We start from the raw sequence: 18128 nt of genomic DNA on the forward strand, positions 1-18128 counted from the left end.
ATAATTTGCAAATAAATTCATTAAAAATCCTACAATGTGGTTTTCTTGATTTTTTTTTCTCATTTTGTCTGTCATAGTTGACGTGTACCTATGATGAAAATTACAGGCCTCTCATCTTTTTAAGTGGGAGAACTTGCACAATTGGTGGCTGACTAAATACTTTTTCCCCCACTGTAACTTGTGTTGATGTGTTATTTATTTGTGTCTGTTCATTTAAAGTTTGGCACAGCACAAGCCCTCCAAAAAATGTATGTTGGTATTGTGGTTAGTCTATGATTAGAGAAACTAACTGTATTAGCTAGGAAATCTATTAAACATATGTTAGTTATTAAAGTTAATATAAATTAAAGTTATCTGCTAGCTGAGTGTGGACTGTGTGCATGTTTAACCCACTAGATGCTGGTCTGGAGGTGGAGGTGAAAGACCCTCCTAAAGGCATGATTCCACCTGGCACACAGATGGTTAAACCCAAGGCCGAGCCCCAACCTAGCAAGGTGAGACCCACACACCTGACCACACACACACACAGCTGAGAACACACACTCATCTGAGAACAGACACGTGCCTAAACCAAAATACCTGAAAACACTCCGTCACAGCCAGTTGTGTGTTCATTCACTGTTTGTATCTGGTTGTTTACTCCAGCTGTTGTTGCAAGTGTCTGGATGGAATCCATAGGAATATTTACGTCTTGTTCATGCTCATTCCAACTGAAGCTTATCTGTGTAGATATTTATCATGAAGAACATTGCAACATGAGGAGTGTTGTATGTTTTAATGCTGTGAATATTTCCACTGTCACGAACCAAGTTCTGTATCATTGTTTTTGTGGCTGACTATAATTAAACTGAAAATGGGGAAACAAGCAACAAACTGCACATTTCCACTCAGCTCTTTGTATCTCCCTTCTGAACTTGTGTACAGTGGATCATATCTAACGCCGATAAGAGAACTGGGTGGATGGTAGGGTTTCTTACTGTTTTTCAAGTCATCCTTGGGTTTGCACTGGATATGTCCAACCAGCACTGTTCAGAACGGAGTACTTCTACACTTTCTCCCACTGTTTGTGTGTGTGTGTGTGTGTGTACACTTTGTGCGGTGCCTTCATTGCCTTTACGATTATGTCAGTGTCTCTGCAGTGTCCTCCTCCCCTCTGCTGCCTCTTTTTCACTTTCCCCTCTTGAGGCTCCTACGGCTTACTGTCTTCCTGTCTCCTCTGCTTCTCTCAGGTCCGCAAATTTGTGTCCAAGGACAGCGCAGGCCTCCGTGTGCGTAGTCACCCTTCCCTGCAGAGCGAACAGATAGGCATAGTGCAAGTCAATGGCACCATCACTTTCATTGATGAGGTAAACTGCTCTAGACCAGGCGATTTGATCGTGTTGTAGCGTTAGATTCTCTTTCTTTTCTTTGACCTTTTCTTTGTTTGTCTTCTGTTTTTTCCTTAATTCCTCTTTTAATTTGACTGAATCCTAGCTTGAGATCCAGGTGTGTAACCTTAAAGGTTTGCAACATTACAGAAACATTCCCAAAAGTTCCTCCAACCTTCTGGGAACTTTGGGAAAGTTTCCGGTATTTTGCAACCCTAACCTCAGACTTTCACGCAGGTCATACGTTATGGTCAGTGGGGGATTTCAGTGGAAATCTGAGATATATGCGCAGATCACAAGTCAGGATTCAGTCCTCGCAATCTACAGAGTAAATGTGTATGACTGTTTTGAGTACAGTAAAACTGTGCAGTGTGTCTACCTCTTTCTAGTGATTGCTGCTTCTCATTTGTTACTTTTGCCTTTGTGTTGCTTCATACACATGCAAGACACTCCGAGGCTGCAGTGAGGAAAAACATCAACATTATGGCAGAGCATGTTGCGTACAGAATTTCGTCCTCCATTTTAGCCTATGAAAGCGTTTCATAGTTTTCATCAAACCTCTTCTCAAACATCGTCTCGAACCTTGGCAAAAAGCAGAGACCGTCCAAACCAATACTAGAGCGAGTCACAGCATTCTCCTAAGTGATGTTACTCTCAGTTCAGTGGGTTTTCACAAAGCATGCTACCAAGCATGAACCATTTATTTTAGGACAGGTTTTAAATCTGGGTTTTACATTATTCTTCTCCACTCGGTATAGGTAACTCTGCCTTCCTTTTTGTTGAATCTGGGTTTCTGGAGCCATTCAGCCCAGTTGACTACCCTATTATTCGGCCTCCCTCTCTCTCCCGCTGCAGCCTCGCGTAAGGTGTTCTTATTGCCTGGGGGACTCCGCCACCCCTCTTTCCGTTTCCATAGTGACATGAGGGGGACATGGCTGTGCTCTCTGCCCTCTGTTGCTTGTTTTCCCATAGATCCACAATGATGATGGTGTTTGGCTCAGGCTGAATGATGAGACAGTAAAGAAGTATGTGCCCAACATGAATGGGTACACTGAAGCCTGGTGCCTCTCTTTTAACCAGCACGTGGGCAGGAGCCTGCTGGTCCCAGCCAACGTAAGTAAAGTGACGATCAGTCAGTCAGTCAGTCTGTAGGATAGCAGGGTAGTCTACCCCTCTATGCTGCTCATTTGGGGAAAACATCACAGATCAGTGCTTCCACCATTCATGTGTAACTCAATTGGAACCCCCCAACTCAATGGGATTGATTTGATGTATGATGATGGTTGTATAGAAGTTTGAAGATTCCCCCTTTATCTACTACCTACCTACACTGTGTCTAGTGATATTGGATGGTATCCGTTCCCCAAATGTCTACAAGCATGAAGGATCGAGAACCTCCTTTAAGAGTTCGAAAGGACTTAAGTGTGTTGTTGCATGAGGTGTCCAAATGGACGTCACTGCCATGTCATGAGCCCTCACTAACAGACATTCACGCAGCATAAGGGCAACGTGCATGTCTTAACTCATCTCTCAGGGGATGAAAAATATTTACTTTAGTGTGACTAGAATCGTGTTCGGTTGGACTCTCGAAAAACCCTCACATGATCAGTTAATGTTTAATGCATTGAAGGCATCCCCAATGCATGAATTGACCAAAAAGAGAGAGGTAGTAGATGAGCAATTTCAGTGTGTTTAGTTTGAGGGTCTTTAGCTGCACTATCTGCGATTCTCTTCACCTCTTCCTCATTGCTTTTTCTTGCCCATGCTTCATAAGCACAGGCACCTCAGAGCAAGACGAAAAAAGCTCTTCTCTCTAAAGAGTTGTCACATAAATTTGCTCCATGGAACAAACAATCTCCAAAATCTAAAGGCCGGTTTCATAGACTCAGACGAAGCCTAGTCCTGGCCTAAAAAATTTATTTTTCAATGATGCGTTCTTTTTAGTCCAGGACTAGGCTTAATCTGGGTCCGGGAAACTGGCCCTGTCTAATCAGGGACTTCATGCGTGGATAGATTTAGAAATGTTAACGTTCATTAATTAAAAGTCATTGCCTACGTATTCACATTTAAATGGATGGTTTTCTGTCATGAGGCAATCATTGGTCCCCAACACAGCTTCATGTAGAAATTGTGCTTCTACCACTCCACAATTCCACCTATGAGCCTTCTAAGGTTCACAGAGGCTTCTATGTAAAGGGCGTTGTCGAAAACAGCATGACACACTACATCCTATGTGTGGAAGATTTTTTGGGACGTTTTTTTCTTCTTCTTGAAAGTGATTTTCTCTCAATATATTTGATTGTTTCACCATTGCTGTAACCCAAAGTGGGTTTAAAAATTCCACCCCAACCCCTTTCCACCCAAAATAACAAAATGTCTCCGTTCCGAATCCTTCACAACATCTTGCCATTCCTTCACAATTGTTTGTGTACAAGGCCTATCTGGTACATTTTACATTTTAGTCATTTAGCAGACGCTCTTATCCAGGGTTAAGTGGATCCAGGCTCAAGGGCACATCGACAGATTTTTCACCTAGTCGGCTCGGGGATTAGAACCAGTGACCTTTCGGTTACTGGCACTACGCTCTGTACCCCCGTCAAAATTGGTGACAGCCCACTCTTCTCAAGTTCAAATTACAAAATAACTTATACACGGACAAAATTGCAAAAAATACAATAAAATAATGATTTCTCCCAACAACAAAAAAAGACCTCAGCGCTTTTTCTCTCTTTCTCACGCTTAAATGAATCCTCTGCCGTTTCTTGACTTGCACTTACGATTTGTTGCTCAGAGTGTCTTTAACGCTAGCCAAGGAGTCAGGGATATCGGCTTTTTGTCGTGGACCCCCTTAACTATATTCCCACAGGTGAGTTGTGTGAAGGAGAGATGTGTATGGCTTGGCTGCTCTGTTACTTTTTCATCCATCTGTTATTTCTACGTGTCCTATTGAAACCCCCTCCCCCCCCTGTGAAGTTCTAGAATTTGAGTTATAGTCAACTTTGAGTTTTATCGTCAGGGACATGAGTTTTTAACCACAGTTGCATGACTTTATGAGTAGTTTAATATAAGAACACTGTCGTTCTACCTCAATTCCCCTTTAGGAATCAACTATTCATTCAAGGTCCATTTGTTATGTTGTCTGTCCCGTCATAACTTTGTTCCCATTTCACATGAAATTCAAGCTATTGAGTGAAATTGACATTTGTGTGTTGCATGAGGGTTAATAACAATGACACCAATACGTTACATGTTGAAAGGGTAGATGACATGTAGCCTACTGTATGTGTCTAGTGCTGTGATTACATTTATAATTTACATTTGACATTTTAGTCATTTAGCAGACTCTCTTATCCAGAGCGACTTACAGTAGTGAGTGGATCATTTTTGGTACTTTTTCCCGTACTAACATGCATCTCCCTTGTTAGTAGAAGTCTACCCATAACCACACATCTATCCACCATGATAATGTTCTTGAACCGGACCATTTATTTTCTGGCGTATCATCTATTTTAGAGTGACATTGATGCAACAGTGTACTGAATTCATATAGCAAATCAAATTCATAGCGTTCTGAGTTTTAAATCTTCAGGTTTACTTTCACTGTACTTTTCACACATGTTCACAATGTTTGTGGTTAAGTAAATGTACAATTGAAACATATTTCAAGCCTGTACAGTATGAAGTGATACATTATTTTTGTTGAGGGAGGGAATTGACAGGCGTCACACTTTTTGAGAACTTTGTGGCATTCAGGTGTTGCCAATGAAGACTGTCTTCTTGTCCACTTGATGCCATTGAGGCAGTATCAGCCCAACAACCACCTGTGCACTTGATGCTCATAGGGTGTCCTCGAAAATGTGATAGTCATTGCTGCGACATTGAAGTAAACTTTAGGCTCTAGGCTTATGTCAACATTTGTTAGAGAGAGTGTATCCTACTGGTTTTGTTGAACTGATAGCTCTTTGGACAGTACTGTAAAACTGTAACAGCTATGATGGAACTTTGATCATTTGATAACCTGAAACACTAGTCACGCTATATTCTCTCTCATAAGACACACACACACACACACAGTTGTCAGGAATCAGGATGAAAGTATGACATCACATTAGACAAATCCATCACTACTCTTCCATTGACTGTGGTCTTCTAACCTAGCCTGATTGGTATTAACGCCTGTCAATTCCCTCTTGCAGGAGGCCAGAGGCCAATCGGAGCAGAGTGTTAAGGAGGTGAGCTCCAGTGGCCGCCCCTCCTATGAGGCCCCCTCAATGCGGGAGCAGGACAGGGCGGGGCAGGGCGGCGGCCCTGGGCTTTATAAGGTAGTGAAGACTGGTCCCTCGGGTCACAACATCAGAAGCTGCCCAAACCTTAGGGGTATCCCCATTGGAATGTTAGTACTTGGGAACACGGTCAAGGCAGTAGGCGAGGTACGCACCCCCCCCCCCCCCCCCCCCCCCCCAAAACCCTGAAAATGACAAATGTGATGTCTTAAATGACTTATTGTGGCTGCCGTTAAATTCTAATAAATTAATCTAGATGACTTAGTTACTGTTTTGTAGTTCTTATACTTTTTTTTTTTTTTGCACTCCTCTACTTTGATCTCTCTTTGCAAAACAGACAGACGTCATTGTAATGTCGTTTGTTTCCTCCCCCTTTTGCTTGTAAATTGACTTGTTTTGGATGTATGTACTTTGCCATTGAAAGGGTGAATACATGAGATGCCTCTGGGTGTGGGTGTGTGCTCTGTCCTTTCTTTCGATGTGTGGAGGCTCTTTTCTTTTATGAACACTCCAATGGCTACAGCATTTTTTATTTGTTTCCTTTTGCATTTATGCATTTGAGTTCATTTTAATATATACTGAACAAAAATATTAACGCAACATGCAGAATGTCAATGGTTTTACTAAGTTACTGTAAGGAAATCAGTCAATTGAAATAAATACATTAGGCCCTAATCTATGGATTTCAGATGACTGGGCAGGGGCGCAGCCATGGGTGGGCCTGGGAGGGCATAGGCCCACCCAGTTGGGAGCCAGGCCCAGCCAATCAGAATGAGTTTTTCCTCACAAAAGGGCTTTATTACATACAGAAATATTCCTCAGTTTCATCAGCTCTCCGGGTGGCTGGTCTCAGACGAAGAAGACTGATTTGGAGGTCCTGGGCTGGCGTGGTTACACGTGGTCTGCAGTTGTGAGGCCGGTTGGACATACTGCCAAATTCTCTAAAATTACATTGGAGGCATCTTATGGTAGAGAAATCAACATTTAATTATCTGGAAACAGCTCTGGGGGACATTCCTGCAGGCAGCATGCCAATTGCACGCTCCCTCAAAACTTGAGACATCTGTGGCATTGTGTTGTGTGACAAAACAGCACATTTTAGAGTTTTTTTATTGTCCCCAGTACAAGGTGCACCTAATGATCATGCTGTTTAATCAGCTTCTTGATATGCCACACCTGTCGGGTGGATGGATTATCTTGGCAAAGGAGAAATGCTCACTAACAGGGATGTAAACAAATTTGTGCACAAAATAAGGTTTTTGTGTGTGTGTGTGGAACATTTCTGAGATATTTCAGCTCATGAAACATGGGACCAACATTTCATGTTTATATTTTTGTTCAGTATAGTTTAAATAAACTATCTTAGTTTATTTATAATTTGAAACTGATTCAATATTTTCTGAGGTTTGCGAAAAATATATATATCCTTCACTATTTTCTAACATTGGATTCTTGAAATGCTGAAGCCATGCTGTACCTCAGATTAATCTTCTCCCCTCTTACACCTTCTGTCCTCTTTTTTGTTTCTTTGTGCACATTTTTATACTCTCTAAAATTCCTTTACCCGGAAGTGCCTATTTTTTCTCGCCACAGATTTTGATAGTCTCTAAAACTCCTTGACCCGGAAGTGCTGAATGGTGCCTACTTCCTGCTTGACCTCTGATTGGGGGATGTGGTGTTGTCATGCTGTTACTAGAATGCTCTCTCTGAACCAATGGCTCTCTGGCTCTTTCTCATTTAATCTTTCCTCGATTCCCCACGTCCTATCTCCTCGTCTCCTTCTCAACACGCATATGAAAAGAAGGTCTGAGGGGAGGAACCTTGGACCTCCTCCTCCGGTAGGGTAGAGAAGGTGGCAAGGAGATATTAGGCTACGAGGAATCATATAAATACTCACTAAGTCTCTCTCTCTATACGCAGTGCAACCTCTGCATTTATTAACATTTCCACTTTCCATCTGTGTCCGTCTGTCTAAAGTGATGATTTTTCAGGACCTTTAGAAAACCAAGACAAACATGCATTTACCTTTCAATATGATTCACTTTTAGAGTAAGTTGTTTAATTCATTCTCTTTAGCCAGTGATCTCTGCAAAATGCTGCTTTTATGAGAAACATTATAGCTACAATGCCATATGGAATTACTCTGTAGGAATTATGTACATTTTGTATAGGGGGATGGGATAATATTTGAGAGAATGGTGCTGTGTGTGTACGTTTGTGTGCGTGTGAGGACTGTAGCATTTGTGTGTGTGCGTGTATAGGGATAAAGAGCGTTGTGTTGTGCGTCAGGTGGTAAACACGGATGGGACGTGGGTGCAGCTGGACAAAAACAGCGTGGTGGAGTTCTGCGAGAGCGACGAAGGAGAGGCCTGGTCTCTGGCCCGAGACCGTGGGGGAAACCAGTACCTACGCCACGAGGAAGGTAAGAGCCTTTTTACTTAACTTACTGCTTTTACTCCTGTGTCCTTTTTTATTTATTTATCAGAGCCTGTATTAGACTTGGTTGTATACCGTAAATACCATATACCGGGGTATAATTTATTTTGCCACAGCATGATTTTCAATACCGTCCATAAAAATTTAAATAAACTTATTTTTTGGGGTCAGGGCCCCCCTCGCGGGAGCTGCAGGGGTGTGTGCTATGCCACTGCTTATAACTAACTATAAGTTAACTATCTAACTAAGTGCCAATTTAATTATCTCCAGCTCAGGGCTCCAGCTATGTATTTGGTTTTCTAACTTGATAGCTAAGTCACTAGCTTGCAAGTAGGGATGCACATTTCTGTCAATTTTACTGCCGACTAACTGACCCTCATTAACCGGTCAACAAATGGTAAAAAAAAATTCCAAACATTAAACGTGTGACCAACAGAAAATACTATCAGAGATCTGTACATATAATGACGGTTATGTTTCCGCCCTAACAATGGGAGTCGTCCCAAGGCAGGAAGGCAGGCGACAAGCTTAGGCCCAAAAAAAGCCCATAGAAACTCATTGGGCTTATTTTGGACATTTTGGGGAGAGTGAATCCTCTCGCTTCACCTCTTCCTCTTTGATACTATGCATGCATACAAGGACCGGACATTTTCATTAAGAGCTTAATGGAAACAGACTTGCTATTGTTGCATATCGTCTTACAGTCAAAAGGCGATAGCCTATTATTGAACATGCAACTCCTATAATGAAGCAGATAATAAAACGTCAGTTTCAAACATTTTCCAAAATGCAAATCGCGGATAACACCGTTCTAAACAGCGCACCTAATGCGAGTAGTTCCATATGTGACAGAGATGAAAATATCTGGTAGAAACTTAGAAAGAGGGGAAATCTAATAGCAACAGCTATGATGGGTTTCTAATATGACTAGGATTGTGCCTTTGGCTTCTGGACAACAAAGTAAATTATATGAAAAGCAGTAGAACAGGAGAGAAATGCTGGTTTATTGGCATGAGGAAGTCTTTATAAAATAATTGCCTCCACGTTTCTATGGCTGGATTTCCGCAAGGCTACTTTGAAGCAAGGTAAGAAATGCCTCATTATTTGAAGTCAAGTAAAAACGTTCAGGTTTCAAACAATTATACTTCCTAAAGCTCACATTGCAAAGTGGTAGGGGACGTGCTGATAGTCAACGGTAGGCAGGCTATAGCCTATGCACTCGAACGGTGAATTGGAGGCGCGCTTTAATTACGAGCTGAGATTGAGAAATATAAATAGCTAATTCTAATCGTGGCCACCAACGTTTTTAACACGCAATTGCATTTACAATTGTTATTTGTTGCGCAATGATTGGGCTTACAGGTTTCACTCCAGTAGCCTACAGGCTCTTTGAAGAGCTAAGTTACTCTCCTGCTGTCTGACAGGCGGTAGGCTATTCCGCTCCTCAAACTAGGCTCTCTCTGTATGCTGCGCATGATAAATAAAATGCATGATGACTAACAAAAATACATTTGTATTTGTATAAAACTGCGAGTAGCCTTTTTAAGATTGTTGTATAACTTTATGAGCTGGGTTGTCGGCCCTTGCAATTAGAAATGTTTGTTCATGCTTCTTAGCATTTAGCTAGTGTCCGCAGTGGAATTTCCCTAAAAATTGTTAGCTTTTGTTAGCATTTTTTCAATACAGTCAAATAATGTGAATATATATATATATATATATATATATATATATATATATATATATATATTATATATATATATTATTATATATATTTACATTTGGAAAGAAATAGTGCTCCTTGTGTGCACTGCCGGTAATACCGTATACCCCTGTATGCTATAGGAACGGTATGAAAATCTGGATACTGCCCAACCCTAGCCCGTATTCACAAAGTGTCTCAGAGTACGAGTGCAGATCTAGGATCAGATCCACCCCCCCCCCCTTCCATGTAGTCTTATCTGAAAGGCAAAACTGGTCCGGGATCAGCACTCCTACTCTGAGACGCTCTTTGAATATGGGCCCAGAGGTCTCCTCTATGAAAGAAGGTGGAATTTACCTGGTATCTGGACAGATCCTAATTCTTTAGGCTGAACCAGCACTTGAGATAATACCTGTAAATTGAACTTTGGTGTAAATCAAGTCAAATGGGAGAGTTGACCTAAAGAAAATTGACCTCCCGAGTGGCGCAGTGGTCTAAGGCACTGCATCGCAGTGCTAGCTGTGCCACTAGAGATCCTGGTTCGTATCCAGGCTCTGCTGTAGCCGGCCGCAACCGGGAGACCAATGGGGCGGCGCACAATTGGCCCAGCGTCGTCCAGGGTAGGGGAGGGAATGGCCAGCAGGGAGGTAGCTCAGTTGGTAGAGCATGGTGTTTGCAACACCAGGGTTGTGGGTTCGATTCCCACGGAGGGCCAGTATGAAAATAAAAAAGAATAATGTATGCACTAACTGTAAGTCGCTCTGGATAAGAGCGTCTGCTAAATGACGTTAAATAAAAATAAAATATAAAAATAAAATATATATATATATATATATATATATATATATATATATAATTGAGTTGAGCATTTCGATCTCAAGTTGGGATTGGGTTCTCGCAGATCTAACTCATCTTAGTTTTTAAGGTTATTCTTAAAGTTACTGTCAGTGTCCAGTGTTTCCAGATTTGTATTAAATATGCAATATGAGTAAAATAGTTTTTAAAATAAATATGTTAAAAAGCTTTTCTGTGGGTTAATGGTGTTCTGCGTACCCCAACAACAGTATGGTGTGGTAAACAGCTGATTAGCCAGCTTAGCCAATGAGACGTCTCGGACAAAAACGATACGTCATGTTATGTGAGGAAATAGCAAGCATTTTTTTTAACTGTCTGTTTGAGATAAGGTTATTTGTTTCTCACATTTTTGCTTTGGCCACAAATACGAGTATATGAAGAGTCTACAACATTATTTGGGTATGAGTTAACAGAATATATGAACTTTTAAAAGTGAGATTTTCACTGGACAGTAACTTTAACGAATCTAACATGGATTTGAATGGATGTTTTGGTTGCTGTTGTTGGTGGAGCTAACGTGGTCCAGCTCTGTCTCCTCTCCCAACAGAACAAACCCTCCTGGAACACAGGGCCCAAACCCCCCCACCTAGCCCCTTCTCTGTCCAGGCCTTCAACAGGGCTACTGCAGCCAATGGGGCACAGGGCTTCGACTATGGTATCTCAAACAACAAAGGTGAGGCCAGCCGGGGGACGTGGCTTGGTGGCTGGGCGGGAGAGGGACGCCTACACAGTTAAATATGTACCTGGGGCTTGGTAGCTACAGCTGCTTCTGCTTTAGGTCGTGGTTATGAGGCACAAAACGTAAGAAAATGGGCAAGTAGTGTATCTATTCCAGTAGGAAATACTAGTTTTCGTTGTCTGTTGCAAAGTGTTTTAAAACATGGTCTGTTGTGCCACCAAATGAACAAAACCCAGATGTAGCTACCAAGGTGCCTCACACGTAGGCACCTAGCAACTGTCATCCTCAGGCACTTGGCTAGTCAGGATGAGTTAGAATCACAACCAGGAGAATGAAAAATTGACAAACTTAAGCTAGCCTTACTTTGCTACTCTCCTTATCCCTCCTTCTATGATAAGTTGTCTGACTAGTAATATTCTGACTTGATATACTCATGACATTGCCTATGCAAGTCAGATTATTGGAGACACTCAGATGTATTTATTTATTTAACCTTTATTTAACCAGGTAAGACCCATTGAGGTTAAAAATATATTTTGCGAGGGTGACCTGGCATGAAGGCAAAACAGGGAAATAGCAGCGTGTACATCAAATATTACAGAAAAATACAAAATACACACAAAAGACAGTGTCACAAGTTACAGATACCATTGAAGATTAGGGGTTCATTGTGCTAGTTGTAGTTATGCATGCATATCTCAAGTGAGGATGTCAAAAATATTTTTCTCATTTCGCATTGGAGTAGTTTCCTTTTCCTGACAAACCTTGCTGATTTATTCATCAATTAACCCACTTGTTGAAATCATGTCTTCAGTGCCTTATTTTAACAACCATGATACATTTTCACTTTGGGTACAAAACGTATGATTCACTGTGACTAGGGAACTGCTGAAGAGATGCACAAGTCTCCACATACAGTTGCTCTTCATCAGTTCTTCTCCCACTGTCATTCTGCATCCACTGTGTCTTTTACTTCCTGTTTACTTCCTGCTTCTTGTCTCACAACTCCTGTGGGCTTCCTGGGTTCTCTTGGTCTTGCTTTTAGCTTCCCAAATCAGGGGTGGCATATTGATTTTAATTAACATGTAGAGTGTTGGCTTCAGAATATCTCTCTAGTTTTGTAGTTTTGGGGAAATAGTGGAGACCATAGCATTAGCAAAATCTTAAAGGTATTGTTCACTTTTTAGAAGTTTAGCTTATTTTCGACATACCTGTCATGTAATCAGACTTGACTATGCTTGAGTAAAAAAGCTACTAGCGGTGTATCTTTATGAAGGCAAATGTATTGCTAGCTTGACGTTGCTTCACATTACAAGCCACATGAGAGAGCGAGAGATGCTTTCCTCATGAACACCTAAATTCCCACAGGCCCTCATTAGCATATGGCCAATCAGGATGCAATATGCAATTTTTTCAGTATTTTGTTCTTGTTTGCTTTGACTTATAGTTCCAGTCTTTGAGGTTTAACTATTGCTCGCCCAGACCTTGTTCTGGGTGTAGCAGGTACATCTGTGATGACCTAGGGTGTTGGTGTTTCTGGCAGGTCGGAGTGGTGAAGACACTTGAATCTTCTCCTGAGTAGCGTTGTTGTTTTCAGGTCCATCCATAGGGATGAGGTGATGTCTTTAAAAAATATATTTTACAATTATTATTCTACTTTTTTTTTGGGGGGGGGGTTATTTTACCCCCTTTTTCTCCCCAATTTCGTGGTATCCAATTGGTAGTTACAGTTTTGTCCCATCGCTGCAACTCCCGTACGGACATGGGAGAGGCGAAAGTCGAGAGTCGTGCGTCCTCCGAAACACAACCCAACCGAGCCACACTGCTTCTTGACACAGTGCACGCTTAACGCAGAAGCCAGCCGCACCAATGTGTCGGAGGAAACACTGTACACCTGGCGACGAGGCAGCCAGCAGGTCACTACTAGCAGGTAGGTGGTGCTTTTCAGAGTGAACAAGTCCGCTCCCAGTCTTTGCCAGGGTCTCTCTGGAAGTTGTGATGATATGAGTGGTTCTGTGTGGTTTGTGCGCTCTTTGATGCATGTCCTGCAGTTAAGCACAAGGCCAGGCAACCACACAGCCTGTTGTGCGCGTGTTCTGCACTTGACCACACCTTGATGACCCTCGTGCAGCTTGGTGAGGACATCATTTCGTAAGGCTGATGGAATGACAAGTCTTGTTCCTTTCAACAGGAGACCGTCGTGCACTGTGAGAAAAGCACATTCTGCCCAATACAGTTTCAGTGGTCCTTCACATCCTTCCTGACACATTGTCATTACTTTTGAGCAAACACTGTCTGCTTTGAGTTGTTCTCTCAGATTGTCCATGTAGGAAACACTCACTGGAAGCTGTTCCACGATGGCGTCCACATAGATATTTGTGCTCTCCATGAGCTCCTTTTCTGCAGCAGTAGCTTTGGCTATGACTGCTGCATGTGACAGCGTGTCTGCAGTCCACATATTCTTTCCAGGGACATGAGCAATCGTGTAGGAGTATCTCATAAGTCTCATCCTGAAGCGCTGGATTTGTGGGGGAAGGGTGTCCAAGGGTTGGTTCCCCAGAAGGCTCAGGAGAGGTTTGTGATCAGTTTCCAACTAAAAGTGTTGACCAATAAGAAAGTCTCTGAATCTTCCACATGCCCATGTCAGCCCCAGAGCTTCTTTTTCCACTTAAGCGTATCTCTGCTTGGTCTTTGTGAGAGACCAAGAAGTTTAGGCAACAGGTCTTCATTCCTCGCACTTCTTCTGCAGCAGCACTCCTCCTAGTCCATAGGAAGACGTATCGGCTTACACATCTCTTTGTTAGGGTCGTACAGGGTTAACACGGGTGTGGATGTCAGCTCCCCCTTCAGCTCTTCGAAGGCTCTGGCTTGGTCGGCCCCCCAGTACCAGTGGTTTTTCTTTGAGTAGGTCTCTGAGAGGTTTGTCCTTTTCAGCTGAGGGATGAACTTTCCTAGATGGTTCACCATACCTAGGAAACTCTGCAGCTCGCTGACGTTGGATGGCTCTGCCAGCTCCTTGACAGCCTCTGTCTTTGTCACTTCCTGCTTTGACAGGTCACATTTGTCCATGTTCAGAGTTAAGCCGGATTTTTCCATCTTCTGAAATGCGGCATGAAGTCTTGCATCATGCTCCTCCTGTGTTTGGCCCCAGACTAACACATTATCCATGTGACAGACCACACCTTCCAGGCCTTCAGTGACCTCTGTCACAATTCTGTTCTGGAAGTGTTCAGGCGCTGAAGCGATGCCGAAAAGCAGGTGGTTGAAGTAGTAACGAAAGGTGTGATGAAGGTTGTTAGCTTAACTGACTCCTCAGCTAGCGGGATCTGCCAGAAGCACATGTTCGCATCGACCTTGCTGAAGATCTTCGCCACAGCTATTGAGCCAAGGATTTGTTCGACAGTGGGAAATATGTATTTTTCTCTACACACTGACTCGTTGAGACGAGTGAAATCGACATGTCCGCACATCTCCGTTCTTCTTGGGACAACCACCATGCTGGCGCACCAGTCCGTGGGCTCCTCCACTCTGGTGACAACCTTGAACCCTTGCCTGCGCTCTAGCTCTTTCTTGACTTTTGGCAGCAATGTCAGAGGAATCCGTCATGGAGTGAGTAGGGCTCTGCGCCGGGTTTCAGCTTGATGGTATATGGTTGTTGTACTGTGCCAAGACCGCTGCACAGCTTTGGATGGCTTTCTTTCAGTGTCTGTAAATCAGTGCTGTCAAGTCGATCAACTAGCTCAAGCTTTGTGATAGCTGGTCTGCCTAGTAAAGCTGTGTGTAGATCTCTGATGACATACACATCCTCCAGTGTCACCTTTTCTCCCTTTTGTAGAACCACACTTGCAACGCTCTTCCTGGTCCTAGCAGAGGTTTTGTTGATTTTTGCAGAGCTGGCTTGCTGGTTCCTGCAAAAATGTGATTGAACACATTGTCTTGGATAACAGTCACATCGGCACCAGTGTCTATTTTGAATTTCACATTTCTGTCCATCCATGGGTCACCTCCTGCTGTTATTGTTCCTTGGAAAATGCTATCATCCTCTTTTTGAACCTTGTTTACAGGGTCACACACTACTTCATTAGCTGCACACTTTTGCCACAGTTTCGACACTGACTGCTTTTTGTCATTAGCATTACCATGGCTAGCTTTCTCACGCTGGAATATCTGTTTCCACTGATACTGGCTGCCTTTCTGCATAACTCTATCCACTGAGCATGCCTCTTTCGTTGTTATTGTTTCACCTCGCAGGCAACTTTGTTGCTTTTTCACTTCAGTTTGCGTGAGATCTTTATCTAGCTGCATCCGTTCTGACAGACGCATGTCTGCTAATCCAACGGATAGCCTGCCTCTAATTAGCTCATCATGCAAAAGGCCATAGTTGCAATGCTCTGCTAGGGCATATAAGGCTGTGACAAAATAATCCACTGTTTCATTTTCCCCCTGTCCTCCACATGTTAAAACGGGCTCTTTCATAGATCAAGTTATTTTTCACAATAAAGAATGCATGAAATCCGTCTCTTACTTGTCCATACTGTTGTTGCTCGAGTTAATTTAGGTTTAGACCCCAGAAAACGTAATCTGCTTCATCGCACATACAGTACATGAGTGTTTACCTGGTTCTCCTCTGTTGTTGTGTGAAGATGACTCACCTGACAAAAGCGCTCAAACCTCCTAATCCATTTGGTCCATTCTTGCGGTTTACAAAAATCAAACAGCTCCGGCGGCTGTATGCTAAATGTAGCACTTTGGCCTGCATTCGCGAGTATCTGTGCCCCTCCCGCTGCACCTTGCATGGGCGGCTGGCCTCTTCCTCCATCCACTGCTGCCGGTGGCTGCTGATTAGCCTCCTCCATTTTCTTCCCAAAACTTTTCAACCCGTTGAGCTAAACTCTGTTGGTAAATACACTCGTTCTAGTCCATTTCTCACACAGTGTCGTGTAATCAGACTTGTCTATATGTGAGTAAAATAACTACTTACGGTGTATCTTTATGAAGGCACATTTATTGGTAGCTTGACGTTGCTTCACATTACAAGCCACGTGAGAGAGCGAGAGATGCTTTCCTCATGAACACCTAAATTCCCACAGGCCCTCATTAGCATATGGCCAATAAGGATGCAATATGCAAAGTACACCACAATACCTAGGGTGTTATCATTTTGTCCAAACCCTTTAAAAATTAGTTAGCTGATCAGAATGAGTCCTAAATCTTCTGGCTAGCATTTTTGGAGAATGTAGCAATACTAGTGGAAACAGATTGTATCAGTTAGCGGTGCACTCAAAAGCATGGGAAAGCGGGGTAGTGGCCCAAAACAGCACTCTTTCCCCATACTGGATCAAGTTGACCCTCAAGGCCACAGGGGCTGTCAATAAACACTAACTCGATGTCCATGTTTTTGTTCTGCATGTCTCATTGTATTTCATGGTGTGTGTATGTCATATCTAACATCACTGCTATGTTCAGGCATAATGTGTCTCAGACTGTGTGCATGGGCCAGTCAGTGTGCTTCTGCCAGGTCAGGTGGGACCTGGAATCTCTTCCCAACACAAGTTCCCCCCCAACGAAAAAGGGTGTCCTGCCAAATCGGAATCACCGCCCACAGCTTCCTATTGGCTCATCGGATTCCTTTCCTCTCCAAATTCCCTCCAACTTTTTCTCAGGTTTTTTCTTAGCTGGTAAATTAATCAGTAGAATAGATCTGAATAAAGGGGCTGGACTTTCAGAACTTGCTTACCATTTACTTAGTACCATTTACGTTTTTAGAGATACTGCAGTACATATAGTACAAACAGTGTTATTTTCCCTATTTGGGTTCCACACTTTGTCCCAAGTGACACAAACCCGGCCCAGCCAATCGCCATTACTGTCCCAAAACCCCACTCTGTGACATCACCCATTACCACATGTCACTTTAGTTTACCCCCTTCCCCCTCCTGTCCAGAAACTCTCACCTCACCCACCCCCCCTACACCCCCCACCCCCTTCCACCTCTCCGGCATTATCTGTGTGGGAGATGATTGATCAATCAATGGACACTTTAATGGTTACTGTTTAATGGATTCATTGATTGATTGATACCCCCCCCTTTTGGAATCCTATAAGACCATAGTGTAAGCTAAGCTGTAGTCCCCCGTCCCCCCCCCCTTCCCCTTGTCTTCCGTTATTTGCAGGTGACCAACGGTTGACTGCCATACTGAATAGTGCCATTCAGTCTGGGCCCTTCCTCCCTCCAGCCGCTCCTCCCTCCTCTTCCTCCGTATTTGAGCAAGCCGCCCAACCTCCCTCCTCCCATGTCCACAGCCCATTTGTGTTTGGACAATGCCCCAGGTCCCAAGTGTCTCAGCCGCTGCCACAGCTTCCGAGTAAGTCTGTCCGTCTGTATGACAGTGTCGGCGCTTGCTTGCACAGGTGCTGCCTGGTCCCATCTTAATTCCTCCTTAGCTTATCACTCTTTTGTTTGCGATTTTTTTTTACTTTACATACATATTTGTTTAGCTTATTTCTGTTTTTGGGGGGGCATCGGGGGACTGATGACACCATAACATTGCTGTTATGTTCTGACTGGTGCTTACGGTACTTTGCCTAGTAATGTAGCTGCTTGCTTTTTGTTTATATACCAGTGACCTTTCTCTCCTCTTCATCTTCATCCCTGATTTAAACCGAGACTCAGCGATATGACGTGATCACGAGCAGCAGTCTGCCCAGAGATATTGTCAAGAGAGTGAGGCAAAAGGCTGCATTCGACATCACCCATACAGATACTGGCATCTGCGCATTTGTACATAGGTTTGCTTTTATCTCCTACA

At 43.1% G+C, this 18128-nt stretch overlaps 1 protein-coding gene across 3 annotated transcripts in view; it reads left to right on the forward strand.

Annotated features, from left to right (window-relative positions):
* Window positions 1–18128, forward strand: part of LOC311143712 (E3 ubiquitin-protein ligase MYCBP2-like) — a 316497-nt gene that overhangs the window by 232658 nt on the left and 65711 nt on the right. For all 3 annotated transcript variants that reach the window (XM_084179581.1, XM_084179580.1, XM_084179582.1), the window contains exons 49-55: window positions 397–494; window positions 1230–1346; window positions 2340–2480; window positions 5564–5797; window positions 7940–8072; window positions 11188–11313; window positions 17493–17684. In XM_084179581.1, the coding sequence (XP_084035707.1) occupies window positions 397–494; window positions 1230–1346; window positions 2340–2480; window positions 5564–5797; window positions 7940–8072; window positions 11188–11313; window positions 17493–17684 (1041 nt within the window). The remainder of the gene's footprint in view (window positions 1–396; window positions 495–1229; window positions 1347–2339; window positions 2481–5563; window positions 5798–7939; window positions 8073–11187; window positions 11314–17492; window positions 17685–18128) is intronic.

This window comes from Coregonus lavaretus, assembly GCF_964263955.1.
Source record: "Coregonus lavaretus genome assembly, chromosome: 16".
NCBI classification, from domain to species: domain Eukaryota; kingdom Metazoa; phylum Chordata; class Actinopteri; order Salmoniformes; family Salmonidae; genus Coregonus; species Coregonus lavaretus.